At 41.1% G+C, this 25,167-nt stretch overlaps 2 protein-coding genes across 3 annotated transcripts; both read left to right on the top strand.

Moving 5' to 3' along the window:
* The first annotated feature begins 1,259 nt into the window (after positions 1–1,259).
* Positions 1,260–14,793, top strand: LMAN1 (lectin, mannose binding 1). 2 transcript variants are annotated; one of them, XM_030969130.1, is made up of 13 exons: positions 1,260–1,460; positions 2,258–2,412; positions 2,496–2,603; positions 3,064–3,125; positions 3,838–3,937; positions 5,152–5,275; positions 5,630–5,688; positions 6,276–6,408; positions 7,214–7,407; positions 7,513–7,583; positions 9,803–9,953; positions 10,653–10,774; positions 11,925–14,793. In XM_030969130.1, exons 1-13 carry the CDS (start codon positions 1,274–1,276, stop codon positions 11,959–11,961), a joined length of 1,503 nt encoding a protein of 500 aa, XP_030824990.1. In that variant the 5' UTR covers positions 1,260–1,273; the 3' UTR covers positions 11,962–14,793. The 2 variants fall into 2 exon arrangements, with proteins under 2 accessions (XP_030824990.1, XP_030824989.1); XM_030969129.1 differs by having other exon boundaries at positions 7,211–7,407.
* Positions 14,794–17,415: 2,622 nt separating this feature from the next.
* On the top strand, positions 17,416–24,935 carry CPLX4 (complexin 4). The gene is made up of 3 exons (XM_030969077.1): positions 17,416–17,582; positions 19,380–19,467; positions 24,708–24,935. Exons 1-3 carry the CDS (start codon positions 17,416–17,418, stop codon positions 24,933–24,935), a joined length of 483 nt encoding a protein of 160 aa, XP_030824937.1.
* The last annotated feature ends 232 nt before the right edge of the window (positions 24,936–25,167 follow it).

Raw genomic sequence — 25,167 nt, 5'->3', positions numbered from 1 at the left:
GTTTTCTGTGTCTAGAAAGCTGCCAAGAAGAGACTCCCAATTCCCTTGACATCTCCCATATATATGCTCTAAAAAATGCAAAACAGATTCATAAATCAGGGATAGTTTAGAATATTGTTGGATGGAAGACACTATACAAAACAAAACATCAAGCACTTCTTTCTCTATAGGAACAAGTGTTAACTGGTCAAGAATCCTCAATATGTTTATATGTAGACATTCTAAAATTTAGCTCAGAAACATTTTGCTTGCCAAGTTTCATCTGGTCATATATTTGCTTACTCCTTTGTGTAGCTGAAAAAGAAGTGAGAATGTAAGGTTTTACTTTCACCCATGCTGAAGGAAATGTGTACCATTTTAGAAAAATAACTAAATCTCTCCCAAATGCCTCCAAGGTCCTCCTCTTTTTTAGCAGGCTCTGAACCTACTTACTGAGTCTTAGATTCCTCATACTTGCAGATTAGGAGGAAAAGAAGGGATGTCAGAATCAAATGGGTATGAAAAATGTAGAACAAAACCCAAGGGTGAAAATAAACTGAAAAAGAAAACCACTCCTGATAATTATTTTCTTCTCCAATGAGGCTGTAAGACAGACTGAAAACGAAGAGAATGGAAAGGGAAGCTCTTAACTGTTGGTTCAGTGCTTGGTTTAACTCCGAGACAAGCCCTGCCCCGCTCTGTGGCGCTGCACACTGACAGAGCCGTGTTTCTCACCTTGGCAGCGTCGGGGGCTGTCCCCACTGTCACCGCTGTCACCGGTCACGGCTGGGGCCTGCCGGTCACCGAGGCTTTGCTTTGCTCACACCTGCGGAAGGTTGGTCTCGCATGTTGGGAGAAATAGCGTGGATTTTCCTGCGGGACTTCCGACTGCTCTGCAAATGAACCGAAAAGAGCCCGTGGAAGCGCCGTCTTTGCTAAGGAAGTAACACTGAGGGGAACGAACAGGGTACTTATCTTTCAGACATTCTGTGCGCTGTTAGCGGCTCGCAGCTGTCTGAGAGGCCGCACGAACGCGGCTGACCCGCACACCAGATCACAGCGCACGGCCCCTCGGACCCGGGGCCGCTCGGAAATTCACCAGGAGGGACCGGGCTGGGGCCACGCTCCGACGGTGCCCGGCGCCCGGTGCCCGGTGCCCGGTGCCCGCCCCGGTGCCCGCCCTCAGCCCGCCGCGGTCCCGCCTCTCTCCCCGCCCCTCACGTGCCTGCCCCCGCTCTCGGCCAATCAGGGGCCGCCCCGCTGGCCCTGTGCATTGCCCTGCAGCTCAGCCAAGATGGCGGCGCCGCTCGCCCCGCTGGTGCTGCTCCTGCTCGCCCTCGGCCGCCCGGCGCTCTCCGGTGCACAGGCCACGGAGGGCGCCGCGGCTGCGCCGCATCGGCGCTTCGAGTACAAGTACAGCTTCAAGGGGCCGCACCTGGTGCAGGCGGATGGCACGGTGCCGTTCTGGGTGCACACGGGCAGTAAGTGCCGGGCGGGGGTGCCGGGGCCGGGCCAGCGGCGTTGCCGAGGTGGAGGCGGCAGGGTCCGCTCGGGGGACGCGGGCTCTCGGCGAGAAGCCGCGGGCGAAGCTGGCCGTGGGTGCCGGCCGTGCCCTCGGGCTCCACGTGGCACCGGAGGCACAGGGGAGATGCTGCGGCGGCGAGGAGGTGCCCGGGCCCGCCCGCAGGTGCGAGGGCACCCATGGCCCTGTGGGCTCCTGGCGCGGCGGCCGCGGGCCCGGGGAGGGCACTCGTGGCGCTGCCGGGAAGTGCTGATGTGTCACTGCCGCCGCGCTCCAGCTCGGCCCGGGCCCGGCTGCCACACAAACCGCTGGGTTTCGGTCTCAAAGCTCGAAATGCAAATAGGATTTGGTTGAACAACGTTTGTTTCTGTGCGCTCTGGGTTAAGGGTTCCGTGGTGCTCCGAAAGGCTCATTGCCTTTCCTGAGTGTCCCCCGTTGTGAAAGGTGTTGACATTTACAGTTCCATCTTCATAGTTTCTCTGCAGTAACTTTTGCTGTGGTTTTGGTTTTTGTCAGACTTTAACTTAGTTGCTACTGCTTAATTCTCAAATGTACCTTTGTTTTTACTTGACGTTATGATGCAAATGACATGAAGGCAACTGTATATAGATGAGTTTTTTCCCCCTTCTTTTTCAAGAAAATAATCCCTAAAAGTAATGTTATTTAATGCAGGCAAATGAATCTCTCTCTGAATGCATGCCTGTTGTTCTTTTATACTGCTAAGCAGAAAGTTAAAACATCTTGTTTTCTTTATAGATGCCATCCCAAGTGCGGATCAGATCCGTATAACAACCTCCTTGAAAAGCCAGAAGGGCTCAGTGTGGACAAAAAACAAATCAATATTTGAATACTGGGAAGTGGAAGTGACCTTTCGAGTTACAGGAAGAGGCCGCATTGGAGCTGATGGATTGGTAGGAGCGGTTTAATGTTACTGAGAAGAACAAATGTGCTTTAAAAGTGAATCTTGACTTATGACTTTTTGCTTTCTTCATAGGCAATCTGGTTTACAGAAGAGCAAGGCTTGGATGGTCCTGTTTTTGGGGCAGCTGATAAATGGAACGGCGTTGGAATTTTCTTTGATTCGTTTGACAATGATGGGAAGGTTGGTTGGAAGGAAACTTGCAGCAAAGATGACAAATTAATTTCCTGCGTGTTGAGGAAGAAACTAGGATGTTGTTTTCTTACTCTTCCCCTCTTTCACTTCAAAGGGCTAAAATAAAATAGTCACGTTTCCCTTCCACTGGAAACACCAATTTCTGTGCGTGTCTTCAGAGATGCTCTTTTTCTTGGGAGAAATTTGCTTTGAGGCAGCTCAGCAGCAAAGATTTTGTAGCTGATGAGGATGACAGTTGCTAATATTCAGTTCTCAATTTTCCAGTCCAGAATCATCCTGAAACTTAAACAATATGTAGTAGGTCTGCTCGGGTGCTTTTGCTTTCCCTGCACAACTCTGGCTTGCTTTTAGACATTTTAGACTGATTTTAGCAGAAGGCTTTCACAGATATTGCTGATATTTGTCTTCAAATTAAACTAATCCATTTGTGTGCCATTTCTGTCCCTAGAAAAACAATCCCGGAGTGATTGTTGTAGGCAACAATGGAAAGCTGCTGTATGACCATCAGAAGTAAGTTTATTTTCAGTGTTATTGCTGAATGCTTGCTTTTGAATGATGAATTGTTCCATGAAACCCTTTGAGAAGCATTATAAAGGCTTCTTTCATACAAAACCTTGTTGTTTCCTTTACATTTGAGGGTTTTTATTTGTTAAAACACTGCTTTGGCAATAACAGCAGAGAAATTGGCAACTGATGGATATTTTATTGGCATATGCCCTCTGGGATGGATGAACTCAGGTGAATACAGGTACAGTACAGACTATTGCTTATGGGGGTCCTTCACACACAGCTAATAATTGGCAGAAGTGACTAACTGAGAGCAAATTGCTGTTAAATTAGTTGGATTAATTTTGATTTCTAATTGTTTATCAGCAGCACAATGGACACCTTTTTGGATTTCGGAGAGGAGAGGTGTCTAGCTCAGTTGGTGCAGTTATTTCCATCTAGGTTCCTGGGAGCAGGAATATATCTGAAATTTGTATCTTAGGATGTATCTCAGAAAACAGACCTCCCCATTGCTGCATTCCCTCTGCACTGTGTCCTGAGTACAGCGTGCAGTACTGGAGATCCCTGCAGAAAGCTCAGTGCAATTGCGGAACAGCCTGGAAAAGCTTGCGGATTGAAAAACTGTGCTGAGGTTGCTTAGTGACAATCAGACACTTTTTGGTCCCAGCTGATTAATGATAACACAGAGTTTTTTTGGTGTTCTCTTTCTGCCCAGCGATGGATCCACGCAAGCCCTGGCATCCTGTCAGAGGGACTTTCGGAACAAGCCCTATCCTGTGCGAGTCAAGATCACCTACTACCAAAAAACACTGACTGTGAGTCCCAATTAACAGAATTACTTGTTTTTCTCAGCTTCTTAAATGTGAGACTGCGTTTTCCCAGAGTTGCAACAAATATGTCAGTTCCAGTGTGGAACTGGAAATGTGGAGCTTGGCAGCAGAGTTTGGAAGGAGGTGTTGTGTTTAAATGCTACACAGGTTCTTTTGGCTGCATTAGAATGCAGGTATTGCTGATTTTTCTAATGTGACTTAGGAGGCAGTTGTGCAAACACACTCATGATGTGCTCAAACCCTTCTGTTGCTCTGGACTTGCCTGGAGAGGTGTCCCAAAGTCAGGATCTGTTTAAGCTACAGGCGATCGAGCTGCTCCTGAGCTTGGTATTTCTTAAGCCAATCTAAGAGTTGCAGAGGGTTTTATAGCTGATTTTTGAACCAGCGGTTCTTGAAATGTGACTAAAAACCTAAAAGTATTCAACAGTAAATTTAAATTTTCTACTTGAGGCTTCTCACCTCCAAGAAATAGTAGGGCTTTCAAGACTAAAGATTAAAACCCACTGGTGTAAGGGGGTCTTTAAGGCTTCTCTAAATACTAGCTGATTGTGAATTCCTTCTAGGTGAGGAGAGAAAAATACTAATGTGGTGCCAGGTTGTGAGAGCTACAGAGTGTGTGTTTGTTGGCACCTGATCCCTTCTGGAAAGGTGCTGTTCATGTATTCACAGGTAGGAGCCATAAAGTGCAGCGCTATCATTTTGTAGTAGAAGTTTCTCTAAAAGTAAACATGACTGCACCTAGAAGAGGGCAGACCTTGTACCATGTTGTAATGGGAAAAGCTGCCTGTCACTCCTGAATGGAAGTTAAACTTCAGCCTCCAAGGCTGCTCTGTTCTCACCTGGGCCCTGATGCCTCCTCTGGGAGCTCCTCTGTCCCAGATGTGGCTGCTGAACTTAGCAGTTCTCTCTTTTTTCCAGGGATGCATCTACAGAATGTCCTTAAGCTTTGAATCAGAACTGCAAGGGATAACTGGTGTAGATCAGTTCTTTGTTGCCCAGAACCTTCTTAGGATGTGGACTTTTGCAAATAGAATGCTTATGTAAAATGTTGGTAAAATGTCTCTTTCAAAAAAGAAATAGTAATTTGTTTTTGGTATGAGCTGAGTTACCCAATAAAGTTGTATTTTGTGAGCATAACTGCGAACTGACAAAACAATTAACGCAAATGTGATGAAAATCCTAAGTGTTTGTCCTTTTAGGTATTAATTAATAATGGCTTTACTCCGGATAAAGAGGACTATGAGTTTTGCGCCAAAGTGGAAGATATGGTGTTGCCATCACAAGGATATTTTGGAATATCTGCAGCCACAGGGGGACTTGCAGGTAGAAAACGTTAAAAATTATGGCAAATGCTGTGGGGACTTGTAAGGCTTGCAAGAAAGGTTGGTTGGGTGGTTGGGTTTTTACTACTAGTGTTGGTCCATTATACCAATTTTTGACCTTGATGATGTAATGAACCCTCTTGCAGTCCCAAATTACTTACATGCTTTGGACTTTTCCTTGCTCCAGCTAAAGAATTTTCATTTTTTCCTGACAAAGCCCCTGTATATTCTCATTCCCTGCTGCACAAACTCTTGTGAGGATGCTGTTTTTTGAAGATTCTTTGCAAGTGGGAGGTTGGCTTGGGAGTTAGACGCATTTGTAAGGTGGTTTTTTTTTTTTGTTTGTCGAATACAGATGACCATGATGTGCTGTCATTTCTGACCTTCCAGCTGACTGAACCTGGGAAGGAAGCAGTAAGAATTTTTATGCATGATTAGTAAAATATTTTATTGTACATGTTATTGTATGTGCAGCACAAAATTATGGTATTTCCTCTTAAGTCACACGTGCCATTCCTGTTTCACAATTTTGGCATGTGGCTGTGCTGTCATGTGGTTTAGAAAAATGAAACTAGTATTGTAATGTTTCAGTAATATTGTCATTAATATTCTCAAGACCAGAATTCTGGAAGCTCTACTGAAGCAACAAAACTCATGATGTTAAATCAAACCATGCAATATTATAAAGTACATTTTCTTTTGGAAGTGGGCAAATATCTGTTCTCACTTTCAACTTTCCCTACTTCTAGGATGATTCCGTACTGCTAAACAGCATTTATCCTTGTTAAACTTGTTTTAATTTTCTATTGGGAAAATTTTCTATTTGATCTACATGGGAATGTGTGATTTTTTCACTTCAGCTAAATGTATGAATGTGCTGCAGTAATTTTGTTAGGCTTTGTTCACATCTGAAATCTGACCAGGAGAGTCAGTTGTGTTAAGAGTGGGGGAGAACATGAAAAAATCTCACACGTGCCCTTCCCTCTGATAATGTTTTAAAGCCAACACCAGATGCAGAAATCCCTCAGAAAGATAAAGAGAAGTATCAAGAAGAGTTTGAACACTTTCAGCAAGAATTGGATAAGAAGAAGGAAGAATTTCAAAGGGAACATCCTGATGTGCAAGGACAGCCAGGCAAGTTATTTGAGGTATTTTTCAGTTGTCCAGGAAAACATTTGTTTTCCAGGATGTTCTGAACTAGGGATACTCTGGCTGATCTTGCTAAGCTCCCACTGATGTTACTTACATTATTTTCAAATTTTTACTGTAATTTGTTTCCTGTTTCTAAAGTTATCCTGGTGGTGCCTGTATTGAGAACAAAATGAATGACTGGAAACATGGTGAGAATTATGAATAGCAGAAGGGAGAGGAGGTCATGCATCTCTGTAAGGTGGTGATTAAGATAGCGTGGCCTTTTTCATTATTTAAAGGACATCTTTTTGGTCTGTTTCTGCACTTTCATAGAAAACTTTTTTAAAGGTGGGCCAGTGCATATCTTGGAACATGTGCTTACCATGGAAAAGCTTTTTAATGCTTGCCTGATGCTGGGCAGACAAGAACCCGATTATTTGAAGATATAATGGAAGCTATTTGTTACTTCTGTGGATTTTTATAGCTGTATGTGACTGCAAATACACTGGGAATGTACTTTGGGCATCTAGAGGTGAAATTTCAGGTTGTCATCTTTATTGCACAGTGATACATTATGACTGTTCTAAAGGTCCTCTAGGTTATTTTGATCTGCATTTTTGAGATATGGTTCAGCCTTTCTTTGATAAGAAATACTCCCTGCGCCACAGAGTCTTTTGGACATTGGGATGGTGAAATTGTAGGAATTGTAGATGGATGTGAATATGTTAAGGGAGCAAGAAGAATGATCCAATGCAACTTGTGAGGAATGTGCACATGTGTAAAAAGCCCCTGTGTTTTTTCTTAGCAGCAGATGATGTTTTTGAAACTGTGAGTGATCGTGAACTGAGGCAAATCTTTGAGGGGCAGAATCGAATTCATCTGGAAATCAAACAGCTTAACAGACAGCTGGACATGATTCTGGACGAGCAGAGGAAATACGTCTCTGCAGTCACAGAAGAGATGGCCAAAAGAGGAGCTGGGTCTCCAGGTCAGCAGGGACAGGTAAATGAAACCCATGGTGATTCAGAGCCCAGCCTGATTTCAGCAGTGGGATCCATTTGTTTTTTCCAAGATATGTTGATCTTTTTTCCCCCCTGCCCCTACCAGGTTTCCCAGCAAGAGATAGAGACACTTGTGAAAACCCAAGAAGAGGTCATTAGACAAGTAAAGGAAATAAGGTAAACACCTTCCAAATATTATGGGTGTGGTTTGAATTTTATGATTTTCATTTAAATCCTCTGTATTATTTCAGTGAGACAGTATTGACAAACTTGATGTTTGTGTCAGTTCCTTAGTGAAGACTCCCTGCATGTATTTAATTTCTGTAATAAAGTCAGTTCATGCCGCAAGGATTGCTAAGTGCCCTAGTTTGTCTCTTTTTTATAATGAAATTCCATTATTTTTATAATGAAATTCAACAGCTAAGTTCAGCCCCTTTAAAAACAATGAAGTAAACCCCTTATCTTGAGCACGCTATACTGCTAAAGTAGATTTGCGAAGATGCTTGTGTTTGATGGGGGTGTCTCAATACTTCTTTTAAGATGTTTTACTGTTGCTGTCTTAATCAGGAATGGCTTTAAGCTGGTTTAGCCCTTCATTTGCAGCAGCTAAAACATAACATTACTTACCTTGTATTTTAAAAAAAAGGAGAAAAACAATTCCTTCAGTTGTGCTTCCCCCACCTCCATATTAGTTTAAGGACAGCTCCTGTGATTTATCTAAGTAGGTCAGTTTTTTGTAGAGTGAAGATTAGAGTGCTTCCATTTTTGCACTTGTTCTTCCACAGAAGCTTTTATGTTAATATTCTTGACAAATCTTTATACCTTGCAAGCAAATTAGATTTTCTTGTTAACATTGGCAGTCTGCCCTTTTAGTGACTACTTACCAGCTCCCAGTTTGCGTAACATCATCTTAATACTTTTCTTAGATTAAAGAAATGCTTTATTTGGAGAGAGAAATAAACAGCCCCTCTGTGCATCGCTTGTCATCCCGCAGGAAAAGGACTTAGGGACCAAGTAATTTTCTTGGCAAGATTGTGGATTTCTTAATCACCTGATTACAGAAGAATCTTGCATGTTCCTACAGTAGAAACTGTCAGCAGGGTGTTATTAATGCAAAAGTCAATAGAAATTCAATTTGATACAGGCGTGTCTATTAAGGGAAGTTATTTTGCTTTTAACAAAGTCTGGATTGGTCTGGGGGAAGGTGGGTGTGCAGACTTCTGTTCATTATGTAGAGACGGTTCTGTTAGGAGGGAGAAGAACCAAGTGAGTGTCCCATTTGTGTTATAGCACTGTGAGGGGTGTGGAATGACAGAATTACTATCAGTGGTTATCAGGCAGTGGGCATGACAGGTTATTTAAGGTAAAACCTTCCAGTAAGAAATTTACTTCTAAAATTATCATTATAACTAAAATTATCATTATAACTAAAATTATCATTATAATTGCAAGTCCAGGTAAATGAAAAATTGCTGACCACTCTACAGAGAGTTAGGAGTGCTCCATGAAAGCATTGAAGTATGCTTCCATCTCGGCCAAATGGAAAATTTTAAGTAAATTAAAAAGAAATCCAAAGGCATACATTTTGATTGTCTATTCTGTTAATAATGAAGAGATTATCATTCACATGATAAATATTTTAGCTGTAGAATAATCCTCTTTGCAACTCAAAAGAAACAGCACAGTAGGGGAAAATTATATAAACATATTGATTAGAGATTAAGGTTTTTTCTTTCATTGACTAGTTTACTTCAAACCAAATTAGTTATGAAACCTCAACTTTTTCTGGATTTAATTTCATTTGTTGTGGAAGGAAAATGAATTCACAATAAGATAATACTAAGTATTTTGACAATGCATATGGGAATTGAGTTCCTCATATAAATGGTAATCACGAAACAAGGATGTATCTAAATCTTTTCTTATCCCTAAAGCCTCTTCCTAGCTTTTATTTCTTACATGACTGATTTTACTTATTTATTTATTTTTCAAACAGCTTTTGGGTTTCTGCAAAGATTGCATTAAACTCTGCTGATCCTAAAGCCCTGGCCAGCGCCTCAGACAGAACTCCTGTTCTGTAGCCCTCAGCAGTCAGGCAGGCAGAGCAGATGTCTGGCAACAGAATATTTGCTAGTTCTTATTCTCAGCGTGACTGAGAGATGGGGCACTCTGCAAATGGCAACTGTCTGCACAATTAACCATTTTAAAATAATCATAATTTGACTAAAGGATTATTTCTTTAGAGGTATTCTTGAAAGCTAGTAGAATTTGCTGCCTTTTGGTGCAATTATGTATTTCAGTCTAATTCTGGTGAGCTAAAAGCTGTCCAGAATAGCTGCTGTTTGTAGAAAAGCTGGTGTGTGGTGAAAGCTGGTTTGTTATTTGTCTTGTTTCAGAAGTTCTGTGACTGATGCTCTGAGATCCATCAGTGGGGCTCAGCACCCTGGCCCTGCAGGAGTCTATGAAACAACCCAGCACTTCAATGACATCAAAGAACACCTTCACGTAGTGAAGAGGGACATAGAGCACTTAGTGCAGCGCAACACGGTAATTTGTGTGCTGGGAGTGTAACATGAGTGTAACACGGCTTTCCCTGGCTCTTAGTGAAAAGCTAGGGAGAGCCAGCATGCAATTTAGGGAGCAATTAATCCTTCATTAAGCTGCTTCACTAAAACTATGCTGCCTTGACCTAACTGCATGATCTGGGTCTTGATGAGAAGTTTTGCACAAAAGAGCGTGATTTTTAGTCTAATTTCCTGTGGAAACAAGGTCAAGCAATTAGATTTTCTAGGTGCTTTTTTTTTTGTGTGTTTCCCCCCTGCTTAACAGCTCTATACAGAGGACATTCTGTGGTGCTTCTGCATACAAGGAAGAGCTTTAATCAGGGAAAACTCAGGCAGGCTCTGCTTAAGGCTTCTTAATGCAAAAAAAAATGACTGTGTTCACATTCAGCAGTACCTTAGTCTAGCCTAGGTAGCAGTTAAGCTGAATTAGCTTATGATCTGTAGAAGGTCCTTGACTAATTTACCATATTTATGTATTTCCCATGTAAACCTCAATTTCACATCAGGGAATTTGTCTGAGAAATGTAAAGGTGAGAGGGGAGAGTGAGATGAGTAGTAAGATTATTTTTTCAGAGTACTGTAGTTTCTCTCCATCTTCTCTGATTTTTACATCACATTGCAAAGCCCTTGTTTCGTAAGTCTTCTGATGGGATGTCTTGTTTGCTCTGTTCTTGGTTTTTAGCTATCTGGTGAGAAACAAAAATGTCCAGAGTTGCCACCGTTTCCATCCTGCTTATCTACAACACATTTCTTCATATTTGTGGCAGTGCAAACTGTGTTGTTCATTGGTTATGTAATGTATAGGTAAGTCTCATGTGGCTTAAAGACAGCAGGGCAAATAGTTTTAGAACTGCTGACTGATAATGTAATTGGAATGGTATCATTGTGTTAATCTTGTTAAAACAAGCAATCAGTCCGATTGGAAGAGACCTTGGGAGGTCTCCAGTTCAATCTTCCGCTCCAAACGGGGTCCACGCTGAATTCAGATAGGGTCACTGGGGATTTAAACTGGTCAGGCCTTCAAAACCTCTAAGAATGCAAAATTTACCACTGTTCCAGAACCCACTGGAAATGTTGAATTATCATAATGAAGTTTGGTTTATTCTATCCCCATTCACCCACCATGTATCAAGTGGGAACTTGACCTGGTTCAACCTGACTGTTGTGTCTTTTTCTTCTTTTCTTTTCTCTTTTCTTTTCTTTTCTTTTCTTTTCTTTTCTTTTCTTTTCTTTTCTTTTCTTTTCTTTTCTTTTCTTTTCTTTTCTTTTCTTTTCTTTTCTTTTCTTTTCTTTTCTTTTCTTTTCTTTTCTTTTCTTTTCTTTTCTTTTCTTTTTTTTTCTTTTCATTGGGATGGTCTTTCTCTTCTCTTTCCCCTCCTTCTGATGTCATAATGTTGAAATTCTGTTTGCATTGATGAAAAGGACAACCTCCATGCTTTGTAGTGTTTTTGCCATGAGCTGGAATGATGATTTCCAAGACAAACAAGGAGCTGGTCCCCTGCAGTTCTTTGTGATGCTTTTGTAATTCCAGCACCTGGATGTGGTTGATCTGCAGTGTCTGTATCCACTAAGAAAACTAATGATCTGTGCCAGAGGGCAAAAGGAAATCCCACTTAAAGTCAATTCTTTCCCTGATATTTAGGCAAATCAGATACTGAGAAGCTTCAGAAAATGTTCAAGAGTATTTTAAAAGTCAGTTTGCTTGTTCACGTGGGGTTGTTTGTTTTTTTTTTCCTTTTGTGTCTGATGCAAAATTGGAAGTACAGTGATGCTACCGGTGTCTTTGTGAATAGAAAAAAATAGATTCTGTTTTTGTGATATGACTTATATTTTCTCTAAGTCTCTATTAATAAGGAACGGAATCTCCTAATCCTCAAATAAATGAAAATTTAAAGCAGTTAGCTAGTTTCAAATTCAAAAGACTTGAAGAATTATTTTCTGCCTTTTCTTTCAGGAGCCAACAAGAAGCAGCAGCCAAAAAGTTCTTTTGATGACCTCTTCCGTTTGTGTGTACATAACATCAGTCTGTATGCGCAGAAAATTCTACACTTCTGTAAATGAGGGAAATTGTAGTGTTGGATATACTTCAATATTATAAATTATTGAATTTTGTTAAATAAAATGAGTTCCCATTTAAAGTGTTGATGCTAAAAACAGGGAGCAAATGCTGGATGGGGTAAGATTGTGTACCCTGTCTATGTTTTCAGCTGACTTTACAAATACTGAAAGGCAAACTCCCCATTCCTCTGCTTTTGTTAAGATTCCAGAGGAGGAGTTGAAACACCCAGGCTTGGTGTTTGTTCAGAGTGTGAATTGCAGATGGATGATTTGTGCAGAAAACTTGCTATTAAGTGTCCTGACATAGCAGTTAAAAAAAAAAAGAAAAGAGAAGAAAAAGAAGGTAAAAAAATCCCAGACCTCAAAGAACCATTCTTCTGTGGGGGTTTGGGGTTTTTTGGCGGGTAAAAATTTATCATAAATATTTTATTTGTTTACCACTTGGATTTAACAGTATAAGAATATTTTAGTTAATTCTTATTTAAACACTTTTTAATATGTGGACACAAAGACAGGCCTTTAAGACCCTGACTCTTGATACTTGATGTAAAAAAACGATTATACAGAACATGCAAAGAAAGGCTTCTCTCCCTGTTTTGCAGTTTGATTTTGGGCAGTGAGAAAAAATGTGATAAAGTAGTTTCTTCAAGTACGTTGTGGGGCTGATTTCTTTTTTTGTGATTTCAAGTCTGTCTGTAATTTTTGGGGAGATTTGGGAACTTTCCCAACAAAGGTGATTGTTTTATCTATCTTCCAGTCTGATTGTATCAAGGATGTATTTAGTGTGTGAATTTGTCTTTACTTTTCTAAAGCTGTCTTGTGTCTTTCACGTATCAAGTACAGATGTTTTGGTTTAAATCCTGACATGGTGAGTATTGTAAATTGCAGCTATTGAGTGTTAACCCATTTCTTCACAAACTTGCTTCAGACATGTTTGTTAATCTGCAGAACCAGTGTTTTGTGTCAGTTCCTGTTTGCATATCAAAAGCATAAGACTGAACATGTGATTTTGATACTGCTTATCAAGTGAACATTTACTTCAGGAAAGAAAGAAAGAAAGCAGAGGGCCCAACTTAGGAATGTGAAATTAATTAATTTTGCGTTGTTTACATATCTGTGGTAACTTTGTCCTTGAGTTGTATGTAGAATTAGAATTTCTGTGGTTTCTTAAATTCTATAAAATACACAAATGCATCAGGATATTTTACTTAGAACTGTTAATTTGTTTATCTGAATCTGCAAAAAATTATCTGTAATATGACTGCTCCTATTGCATTTCTGCAGTCTGCTCCCTTGGAGTGCAACACGTGCTGCCAAATTCACTGTAATGAAGAACACTTCAGTATTGTGCCTGTCAGTTTGGAGAAATGATAAATCTATGCAATATATTTTGTTACTTTAAGTACAGTGTCCAAAAAGCGAATGTCTGTGCTATACTAAGAAAATGACACTGGCTACACACCAATTAACACATCTGCAGTATGGAGGATACTCCAAGTGCTATAGCTTTATAGATTCATTTCTAAATTTGAGCAGATTTTGCTGTACTAATGAGAGAAACTACTGCCTCAGGCTAATCAATGAATAAACAACTTTTCAGATAAAGCAGAATAACCCACTGGAATTTATCTCTTCAGTTCTTTCAACACCAGCAAATATTTCCCGGTGCCTTGAGTCTAAGCTATTACAACCCGGACTCTTGTAATGAAACTTACTATATTTTCTTAAATGGTTCTGAAATTGTACAGTGGTGTTTCCTTTCAGTCGCAGACTTTCTTGCATCAGTGCAACATCCAAACAGAACTCCTCTCACAGCAGGCTTTGCAAAACCCCTTATGCAGAAAGTATTTTGATACATATCTGGCGGAATGAGGGGCAGTTCTGATGTGTCCATTGGAATGAGCCTGGATTTTTGTTACTGTGAATTTACCCACCCATTCCTTTGATTTAAAGCTGGAGCAACCCATACTTCTGTTTGTTTGGTTGGAAAGAAGAGCAGGTTGGGGTGATATGTAGAAGGAAGCTGGAAGCCTTCCGTTTTCAGGAAGAGGCTGCTGGGTCAGACATGGCTCCCACACGCAATGAGAAAACTTCTGCAGCAGGGAACAGAAGGTCTGATATGGAACACCAGAAAACTGAGGACTTTGCTTCATGATTCATCTCACAGCTGTCTCCCCTTGGAGCTTCCATAACTCACTAGATCAAAAGAAAACTCCCAGCTGCCCAGCTCAGATTTGCTCCTGTCTGTTCTTGAAGTGATAGCAACAAATTAGGATTGTAAGAATATTTTTCAGTCAATGTAGCCTCCTGTTAGGTGTCTTTCAGCAGCAACAATGCATTTGATTCTTATCCAGTAAGATTTCACAGCTAGGAGGAAAAGACGCAGAATGCAGTTGGACAGTATTAGGGAGAACAAGTTCTATTTGAATTGTGGGTAATAAGTGCAAATATTTGCAATGACAAAATAATGGGATTGTACCAGTGGGGATTTATTAAACACATGGTCACCCCTGAATCTTTCACAAGTCAAATGTGCAGTGTGGTTTGTAAATGACCTGGTTTACGGTTTGTAAAGTAATCGCTCTGGTTTGTAACTTCTGTGGGAAGAAAATCTGACCTTTCTCAATGATCGATGACTGTAACACCAAAAAATGTCAACTTTTTTCTTTTTAATATTTTCAATTCAAACAGCTGACAGTTTCATGTTTGTTTCTGACTGATGTAAATTGATACTTGGGGTTCAGAGATAACCTTATTTGAATAAAGGTGCATATTTTTAGTAAGCCTTTTTCTTTTCATTTGGTACATGTGCATGAAATCTAAGCAAGTGTATTTGAAGCATTCTTTACCCTCAGTTCAGAGTCAGAACACTTACAGATCTGGGTTCAATTCTACCTAACACTGGGCAGTTAATGGCATTTTGAGTCTGAATTCCCTCTGTGACTTTTCCCCAGCCAGGAGCAAGTTTTTTAGCAAGTGGAGGACAGGAATCTTGAATTGAATCTGTTCTAGCTGACAAAACCCTAAAGCACTTCTTTCTGATGGTCCAGCTGCTAGAAAAGGCTACATCCTCTTGGTAGAGGAATGAAGCAGGGGCAGAGTCCTGGTTCTTTCAAGAACACATTAGTATTTTTGCATTATATGACTGATAGAAACAAAGAATCTAGAAAAGATTGGGAGTTTGGGTGTAATTTTTGGGCTGGCCTCTGGAATGTGCCTGTTTCAAGACTGAATTCTGTGCTGGGGTTAGAGATCTGTGCGTTCCTTGGGTGTGGAACACAGGCTTTTATATATCACCCACTTTCACCAGATAAAACAGGAACAGAGTCTTTAATTTTGATTTCACTTAAACTAGAAGGAAAAGACACAGATTTAAAGCAAAGGAAATGACAGCATGTGTACTTAATTAGCTGCTGTTTTGTATGTTCTCATGAAGTCTGGGGTTGCTGTCATCAACAAAAAGCAGTAAGTTTCTAAACTGCAATAGAGCACCTGCCTGGGACAGAATTGCTCTGGGGTGAGCTGTGCCTTTTGTCACCAGTCTCTCCTGTGTTTCTCAGCAGCTTCAGTGCCAATAGGCCCAGTAACTTTTAAAGCCCTTTTTGTTATCTTTGATCTCAACATGGGAAAGCCTTTTGCTGATTGTAAGGTTGAGAGCTGGAGGGCAAGACCTCTTAGCACTCTCTCCCCAAGCCAGTCCTCACCTTTCTCAATCCTGTGAAAGCATCAGTTCTAGGCACAAAATTATGTTAGAAACATTTCTAGAGGGATCAAAGCCTACAGCAAAGTCAGGGGAGCTTTTTTTCAGTAAAGACCAACAGCACAAAGCTTAACAGATACCACTTTCCATACACTTGGAGAAGAGCCTTGAGACCTAACACTGGAAAAATCAGTGCTTACAAAGTTCCAGCTAGGAGAATTTTAAATAAAGATGAAGTAGTTGTTACTTGGAATTCACGATTCTGAGTGATGGTTTCAAAAAGAAAGAGTTTCTTGTTTAGTCACTAATAATCCAGGATTTCAGAATGTCCTGTGGTGGTTTTTTCCTTGTTGTTTTGTTTTGGGGTTTTTTGTTTTGTTTTGTTTTGTTTTGGGGGTTTGTTTTTGTGGGGTTTTTTTGTGGTGTTTTGTTTTTGTTTTTGATCTATTTTTTTTAATAGTAATAGGTCTGCTTTAATTAGAAAGGCTGTAATATAGATTAAGGCATTAGGCAAATTGGAATCCTCCCATCTCTCAGTTCTCATCGAAATTATGAGAGTGCTGGGAGAACCACTTAGATAATCAAAATTCCAGAATGTTGCATTAAGGTATGTGCAGTCATTGCAGTAGCATGAATGCACAAAACCCAAACTCCTGAACTTTGGAAACCTAGCAGGTGATTTTCTTTCTCAAAATAGTTATGACCTGGGTAGCAGATCCTGGAAATCCTCACCTGAGTAGAGCTGGTGAGGGTAATGATGTGACTAAAGGTTAGAAAGATAAGGACCAACAGAAACAATCTAGACCCAAAAGGTATCCATACTGTTTTCTGTCATACAGATTCAGATTTATTCACCCTTTATCAGCAGTTAGGATTACAAACAGCAGGTGTTTTATGCAGCACCAAAGCAGGGGTCTAGGTGGAGACAGCCTGGGGAACAGCAGACAGAAACCCAAAAGAAAGTACACTAGGAAGATCTGACTTGCTTTCTTTGGGGTTACTTTCTTGAAATAAAGCAAACATAACAGGAATGCCTCATTCATCTGCAAGATAAACCAGCTGTATGAAGAGGGGCTGAAGAAAAACCACACAAAATATTTCTGTCCAGTGGGATAAAATATCCATGGATAAAAAGAATAGGGGGTTTTGCTTAATGAAGAATTCAAGTTTTCAGATCTCAAATCTGAGGGTTTTCTGCTCAGTAGCCTGAATTTTGCTATTTTATTATGGCTATTGAGTCAAGCAGGTTTTCAATTCAGATCCAGGGAATGTTGTGATCTCTGTGAAAGTGAGAGCAAACTTCAAGACTAAAGATGTCAAAATGCTATTGCACACTACAATTGATTTTTGTGTGTGTGTGTACAATTAGCTTAAAGTATTAATGGAAAAAGTAGGTAGTTGCATCTAATGATTTTTTTGGAGTAATCTGAACCATCTGCCTCTATATATTAAGGAGTTCTTTCTTTAATCCAGATTATGGCTGACAAACTGGTTTTGGCATTCACGTTTCACTAGCACTGTGCCCTTGAAGAGCTGATGTGGCTGTAGAAACTCTCTCGCTTTCAACTGTTGTGTTTGAAAACATTTTCTGTTTGGCTTTCTTGGAGTTGTTTTCTTATAGCTCCTTTTTTGTTTTGGTTTGTTTGGGTTTTTTTTGTTTGTTTGTTTTTTTCTTTTTTTTGAGAAGATGGCCTTTCTAATGAAAAGTATGTTGAGCAACCAGGTAAAGAATTTGGGACTTGGAGGTGGAGGGGACGAAAGCCAAGAAGAAAGCACTCCTTCTGATCCAGCAGCAGCTGCAGGAATGACCAGAGAGGAGTATGAGGAATATCAAAAGCAAATGGTTGAGGAGAAGTGAGTACCTGTTCCCTTATTATGAGTACGGGGCTGATTCTTGGTAACTTTGTGCAAATAAAAATAACCCAAGAAAAAGCCAAACATGCTGCTCTTCACTATTTTTTTTTAAGTAGATGAATCTTTGCTAGAAAGACTTTCCAAAATAAAAGTTCCCCAGCTGCAAATGGTAAAATATTACATTCCTTCTTCCTGCCCCCCTGCCCCCCCATCTTTTAACTGTCTCCTGTGCTTTCCTGCTCTCTCCACAGCTTGATATGCTGGATTCATTCCTAGGTGATGTTACTTTATCTAGAAACATTTTCCGAGATGCTTGTAGTGCAGGATTTAATTCTCTAACGTATATGATTTGTTCTAGAACTCCACGTGGAGTACACTTTCAATATGTAATATTTCGTTGTCCACATTTATTATGGCAGACCTGAAAAAGTACCGAGTGCTCATTTATCTTGAACAAAGGTTTAAGACAGTTATTTTTCTTTCTAAAATCTACTAAACAAAGCAGAACTTTAAAATCAATTAAGTCTCAATTTTGTCTGTAAAGACAATCTTTATCACTTGCTGTGTTTGTGAAAACAAGTAAAATGGAAGACTTGGCGTGTGTAGGAGTTCAAACCATGCACAATTATAAATAAAACGATTGACTTTTAAATCTCAAATGCATCTGTTCCTCTAATGGTCAATTACATAATGGTTGTGTAAATCCTTCTTGTAAGATGATTATAGGTGCCAGGTTAATGACTGATGGAATTTGAGGTATCCAGGTCTGTATTTAGCATCAGACATTTCAATCAGGAAGCCCTGAAGAGATCTCCTTTGGTCTGGAAAAAAGCACAGAATGTTTTGCTCTGCCTTTTGTCAAGTAATATCTAAAAGAGAAATGATCACCTACTGGCAGGAAGCTGCTTTAGGGAGACTGAGAAGAAGCACAGGATTCCTGGGATAGGGAAATGCCTGGGAAAAGAATTACTTCTATTCTGTTTTGAAGTGGGGCCCGTGTCCTTTCCCTGCTGAGCTGTACTGAGGAAGCAGGGCAGGAATACCCCTATAGGACAGTTAGAAACTCTAAGAGAAAAGATCATCTCTGGATGAGATGTGGTGTTGTGTCAGAAAGCTCTGACATGGGCAGAGCATGGTCCTGTTCCAAGGCCCCACGGATTTTGCCCAGTGCTCAGCTGTGCAGGAGTGGAGACCAGAAGAGTAAATGTGCCCTGCTGAACTTGTGTCAGGCAGTTTAGAACCGGTAACCAACCAGGCTTTGGGTACTTCTCAGATTTTAGATTTGTTTGTGCGGGTTTTGTTTTTAGAGCGAGAGAAATGCAAACACTCATTTTGGAAGAAGAGGAAAAGTAATATTTCATTTTGAAGTAGCTTTTACGTGCCAAAATACCTATACTGAAACATGTTACCAAAAATCTTTGAGGAGACACATTTTGCAAATAAATGCATATGTAATCTGAAAAAAATTGGTGCAGACCAGTTCTTAAATCTAAAGAAAACATTTTATAAAATCACAGATTAAGTCAGTGCTCTTCCATACAGGAAAGCTTCAGAATTCATTGCTCTTATGAAACAAATAATGCACAAAGAAAGACCAGGAAAATTCACAGTAACAGAAGCACAGGAAGTGTGGCCCCTTGGCATCACTTTATTGGTATTGCTCCTTTTTTGCCTTTGGACAAGTTACTTCTCTTGGGCAATACCTCCCATGTGTAGCGTTTTGCAGCCAAGCAACTGGTTTAGTTCAAAAGATTGTTTTTATTAGCATCTTGAAGGAACATTTTTTCTGATTTCCAGGATGGAAAGAGATGCAGCATTTGCACAGAAAAAAGCAGAGCGAGCTGTTCTGAGGGTTCACCTGAGAGAAAAGTACAGACTGCCCAAGGTAAGCCTGTAGCTCATGAGATCATCTAGTCCAGAGGCCAAATTTCAACCAATTTTAAACTGCCCATTCCTTTTCCTTTAGTGATCTTGGCACTGTCAAGTATTTCCAGGAAAGCCAAAAATATTGAAAGTAAAAGCTTCAAGCAACATATTTCAAATAATTTTTTAAATTATTGTGTTATTTTGTAGGCTTCTGCCATGGGCAGCAGAGAGGTAATACAGGACAGAGTACTCTTTCCAGGGGTTTGGATCACACATTTGCTCTGGTCTGTCACTACTGGGAAGATGTTGGCATATTTCATTTATACCCCTCAAGGATATATGCTTCTTAGCAATTTGAAAGTTTATTTGTATTACTCACCTGCCAGCTCTGAGTCATTACCACTCATTTTCTGATCAGTACTTTCCCATACTTTTTGATTAATTAAAATGGAGGAAGGTAAAGAATCTCTCTCCTGTAAATTTAGCTGCTAAAAAATGTAGTGCTTAATCCAAACAAGTCATTTAGGGACTCATCACCAACAGAAAGAAACCAGCACCTGTAGCCTCATCTAGCCAAACTTTTAAATAAGCATTCAAGGTGGAGTTGGGTCACCTCCCAGTGGCCGTGCCTCTTCCAGAGGGAAGCCAGGTGACATCTGAAATCAGGTAAGATGTATTCCCCCCCTGAGAGCCTGGTTCCTCTGGTGCTCTAGCTGGACAACATACCCTGAGGGTGAGTTTAATTACAGAAAGATTAATTATGCAAAAAAATTAAGTCCAAGATTTTAAGTGATTGATTGGATTGGAGGCCTAAGTCTCTAAACACCAGCATTTTAATTAGCAGCTGAGGAGTAAAACATCATTAGGCCTTGCTTTCCTTTTGGAGGCATGGGCTGCCACAGCTCCTGAGCAGCATTTACCCAGCGTCTTGCCAGAGCTTGCAGCTCCAAGAGGGGCTGCTCTGGAAAGCTCCAGGATACACGAGTGTCCAGGTCTCAACTAAACATCAGTGGAGCTGGGTGTCTCTGGTTTTCAAATTCTCCCACTCGTAGTGCTTTTTGCAGCTGGAGATGGTGTCCAGGTCACCAGTCCCCCCTGGCTGAGTGCTCACAGACACACAAGTATGCAGTGGTGTTCTGACCCATCTCCAGGAGGATCTTGGCTTTGGCATGTACCAAGTGCTCTCTGGGGCCATATTTCAGTAATAACAGTAGAAGATTTGTCTCCAAGGCAGGAGAGTAGCTCTAAGCTAGAAAACAATATTGCAGGACACGTTTTCCTGCATTTGTTTCTCCCCATATAGCATTTCTTGGTTTTCATCAGCCCTTAAGAAAACATGTTATAGCAGGAAGAAAATGAAACTACTACATGCATGCTAATGTGTCCCTGAAAAACAATTCAGTACTGCAATACAACATACTGGCAGCAAATGCTCTCAGGCTTCTGATAATGCATTAAATATTTTGAAAATTGAAAGTAATTTCAGGTAGCCTAGTATCGTCTAGAAACACTGAATATTGCCAGTATCAATCACTAGCAAGCATTTTAAGTAAAAGCATGAAATTCAGGACTAAGCAGGGGCCCCCTTTGCCATGTAAAATCTAAAGCTCCATGCTATCTGGGCCAGATTTATAAGAGAAAGTAGACCCTTAATGAACCTAATCCTATTAACAGAGTTGTCAACTTAGGTTTGTCATCAGAAAGATGTTTTTAGCCATGAGACATTTGATCTGTGGACAACTTTTTCATCTTTGGTGTATTCAGTGCAATTTTAAAAACTATATAAATACAGACATTAATATTTTAATAATAATTATTATTATTTTTTTAAACTCACCAAACTCTCTTATCCGCTTGCTGCCTTTTTCCTGAACTGGGATTCAGTAATCAATTAATTTCTGCAAGCTCTAAACACAGGGGCATGAGCTGACGGTGAGCCGTGGAAAAAGGAGTCCCAAGGCAGATGTCAGGAGGGAGCAGTCCCCACTCACCAGCTCTGTGCTCCAAGCTGCGATCTCTGGATTCTCTGAGGGTGTTCCTGGGCAGGAAGGCTGCTGGTTCTAACATTTGGCTCCTTGTAGCTACTTGCAAGGTACTTGCAGCCCTTCAATGGCAAAAGGATAGTGTTGCTGCTGTATTGCTAATTTAAGTCCCACCTGCAGGTGAAGGCAAGGTGAACTCTGATTTTGTATGTTACTGGTGCATTAGAGGTGATGAATCACAGGATAAGGTCTGGAGTCAGCTACCTAAGGATCTCTGCACATAAGCATAGGTAAATATTATGGCAGGATAAGTCAGGCACAAGGAAAGCAGTACATCACACAGGGATGCTGGAAAAGAGTTTGGCTCCCTTGTGGATTAGTCTGTGAGCTTTGATCCTTTTGGTTTACAAGTAGACTTCATATAAGCAGCGTTGAACCAGCATTTGGTATTCTTTGCTCCTTAAGTTGCACAGAAGACTTTAACATCATTGTTCAGAGGAACGAAAGTGCCATGAAACAAACAATACCAAACTTTGATTGCTCTTCTCACCTCGTGGAGGGCCGTTGTCTCCCTTTGAGGGAGCTTGACAAAACTTTTAGTGACAGAAGCTGCCTCCCTGAGGGACACTGCTTTTCCTGTGGGCATGGACTGTGTCTCTCCCTGAGTGACATTGCTTTTCCTGCCCAGTGGACATGGAGCTGTCTAATGTTAAACTGTATCCTTTACCTGTGGGAGCCAGAGAAGGAATTTCCCCTGGGATGGTCAGACAGCGACCATGTCCTGCTTGTGCTATCTTAATCCTTCTCCCTCTCTCATTCACCTTTTTTCTCATTTCTGTACACATTGCTACAAAATAAAGTTGGTATGCTTGAACTGACCCTTGCACCTTAATTTGGGCAGAGGGCTTTACTCTCAAGCTGTGACAAAGCAGGTCTTTAGACAGTTTTCTGCTCACACCTACCTGTGTATCGTTGTATATGTGAAGAACTCTATTGTATCTATAGCAAAACAGATCTGGGACTGACTACATCAGAGGCATAATCAGGGTCAAAAAATATTACCATGCACTCAGACTCCACTGCCGATGCTGTTGAATTGTCAGAATAATGTCCGACCCAGTTTTGGCCTGGGCACTCTCCCAAGCAGTTCCCACGGCCAGTTTGGGAGTTAGGACAGGCGTTCCCAATGGCAGTTAGATGGGACCACCCTGTTTGGTAGGGCAACAGAGTTCAATAGCATCCCAGTGGGTTTTTCCAGGCCAGCTGGCCTTGGGGCAAGAGACCAGTGCCAGGCATATTTAATTTAGTAAAATAGATGTTGCTTCTGTGTTCACTTTTCCATTTCAAATCCAAGTAAACAGGAATCAAATGCTCAAATGTTAGAAGGAAGCGAAGAGGCCGTACATGCATCATGTGCTTCTTTGCTTCTTGTTGAGCAGCCCCACCCTGTTGAAGCACATTTTAGGTATATTAAAGCTAAATGCCAAGTGGGTAGAGGCAGGTGGCTTGGGCAGAATTGTACTGCTCTAGACTATATCTCAGCATATTCGTTTTTGGTCAGAGAACACTTTGAAGCCCCAAACTGTTGCACATCACATCACACACTTCCACAGGACAGTGGGTTTTGGTGCAAGAACATGCCAGACAATTGTTCATATTGCCAAAGATGTGTTCAGTGTTCAGTAGTGTTCAGTGATGATGCCTTAAATTGGAAATAATTCTAAAGGAAAGAACATGTGTGATTGACTGATTAGGGGCACTTGTTCAGTAATTAACATTTTTTTATCATCCTCTACTGCTGCTGGCAAGGATTTCAAAAGGGCTAACTCCTCTGATAGCCATCAGTTGCTGAATAAAAGCTTAAAACCATTTTTCCTGCTACACAATTAATAAAAAATACCTCTTCTGTTCAGGAGATTGTTTCTAGCTCCCACAGATCTGACTCCAGCAATCCTTATCAAAAAGGTGAAGAGATGTCCTCACCCATTTTATCCACATAGCAGTAACAATCCTGCTAGAGCTCCCTACAGTTTCACAGGAAATATGGGGGGAAATCAGATTAAAGGGAAGTACAGTCATTGCAAACAGAAAGTGTGGAAATATGGAACCATAAATAGTGGTTATGCAGCTGACCACCCCCAGCCTGCCTGTCCTTGCTATGGCCTGCAACAACACAGACATTGCTCATGTATGTCCTTGCATTCATTTGTCCTTTCATTCATGCAAAACCCAGACACCTCACTCTAAAAAACACCTCCTGCTGATGGCATTGCTGCTTATTCATATCAGGCCTTTGCTGCTGTCATGGTTAATTTTGGAGATGTAATGAGGCATTAATGGTTATCTTTGATGTGTGAACTGTGTCGAAATATCCTGTGCTTCTGAGCTCTGGATCCATCAAAATCCACCAGAAAATGTGAACAAAATCACCATTGTTTGAAAAATTGACATAATCCCACCGATGGAGTGTTTCAGTGGGCAGGCAGGAAGCAAGTGTGTGTAGTGCTTACTGCATCTCAGCCCTTTTAATTGCTTAACCAGTTTCTTCTCCTGTCTCCTTTTGCTTTCTCAGACTCACAACCAACCTCCCTCCTCTCTTTTGTTGTCCAAGTCCTCCTATTACCCCACTTGCCAGCACTGCAACACTGATTATGTGCCAGGTAGCCCCTGCTCTTCATCACAACTCAGAGAGGCCAACCAAAGACCTAGACAGAGTTCAGATGTGGTTTGGGAAGGTGGGGGACCCTTTTTCTAGTGATTCGTTCTGAAGTTTAATGCATCTTTCTTCCTGAAGGCTTCAGTTTAGTGCTGATACCTAGAAATTCCCCCCACCTACCCTGCCCAACAATCGAATAAGGAAATGGTACCTCAGCTCTTCTAAAGCTCTTGTTCCATTGACCAGAAGCTGACAGGCACAGCACAGCAGCTGGTAGGCTCCTGCAGCATGGTTTTGGGGGCTACAAATAACTTGGAATGGAATTCCTGCACCATCAGCATGGCAAAGATTTCTAAAATGGCAAGTGACACTGAGGGCTTCAGTTTTGACAGTGCTGAAGCCCTTCAAAGAAGTATAATTGGCATTGCCCAAAAAATCTTAGAACTTTCATGGAGGCTAATTGAGGCCCTGAATTCACAAGTTGCACACAAAAAATTGACTGAAAAATCTGTATGTTTCGATTCTCCCTAAAAACCTAAAAAAGAACAAAACAAGAGTCTCTCTGGTAGATCCTAGGAGAGCAGAAATACTCTCATCTGTTGGTTTTGTTTCCTGCTTTAGAGTGAATTGGATGAGAATCAAATACAGATGGCTGGAGATGATGTGGGATTGCCAGAAGACCTTCAGAAGATGGTGGCAGAAGATCAGGAGGAGGAAGAAGACAAGGACTCTATCCTGGGCCAGCTGCAGAACATCCAGAATATGGACATGGATGCCATCAAAGAGAAGGCACAAGCCACCTTCACTGAGATGAAACAGGCAGCTGAGCAGAAATGTTCCATGATGTAGAAAAGCCACCACTGCCCAAAGGCTGTGACTTCAGTGTTGTGTTGCCGGGGATGCAGAGGGAGAGCAGGCAGAGGGAAGCACTTAGCTCTAGAGCATTCAGTGTAAATATAGAAAAGTGATGAGAGAGAGACTTAAAACCCTGAGGGGAGAGTAAAATTTTACCTGCTGCGACTGCCTAGAAGGAAGTTAGAATCGATCCTCAGTTTTGAACACAACTTTTTCCCCCATGGAA

The sequence above is a fragment of the Camarhynchus parvulus genome, chromosome Z, assembly GCF_901933205.1.
Source record: "Camarhynchus parvulus chromosome Z, STF_HiC, whole genome shotgun sequence".
NCBI lineage: Eukaryota > Metazoa > Chordata > Aves > Passeriformes > Thraupidae > Camarhynchus > Camarhynchus parvulus.
The sequence above is the reverse complement of the archived record's forward strand: the minus strand, read 5'-3'. Positions and strand labels throughout refer to the sequence as shown.

Excerpts from the sequence above, each read along its gene's own strand:
- LMAN1 (XM_030969129.1), top strand. The coding sequence starts at position 1,274 with ATGGCGGCGCCGCTCGCCCCGCTGGTGCTGCTCCTGCTCGCCCTCGGC. Across the intron at positions 7,408-7,512 it reads CTCCAGGTCAGCAGGGACAG|GTTTCCCAGCAAGAGATAGA; the intron begins GTAAATGAAACC and ends TGCCCCTACCAG. Across the intron at positions 10,775-11,924 it reads ATTGGTTATGTAATGTATAG|GAGCCAACAAGAAGCAGCAG; the intron begins GTAAGTCTCATG and ends CTTTTCTTTCAG.
- CPLX4 (XM_030969077.1), top strand. The coding sequence starts at position 17,416 with ATGGCCTTTCTAATGAAAAGTATGTTGAGCAACCAGGTAAAGAATTTG. Across the intron at positions 17,583-19,379 it reads AAGCAAATGGTTGAGGAGAA|GATGGAAAGAGATGCAGCAT; the intron begins GTGAGTACCTGT and ends TCTGATTTCCAG. Across the intron at positions 19,468-24,707 it reads AAAAGTACAGACTGCCCAAG|AGTGAATTGGATGAGAATCA; the intron begins GTAAGCCTGTAG and ends TTCCTGCTTTAG.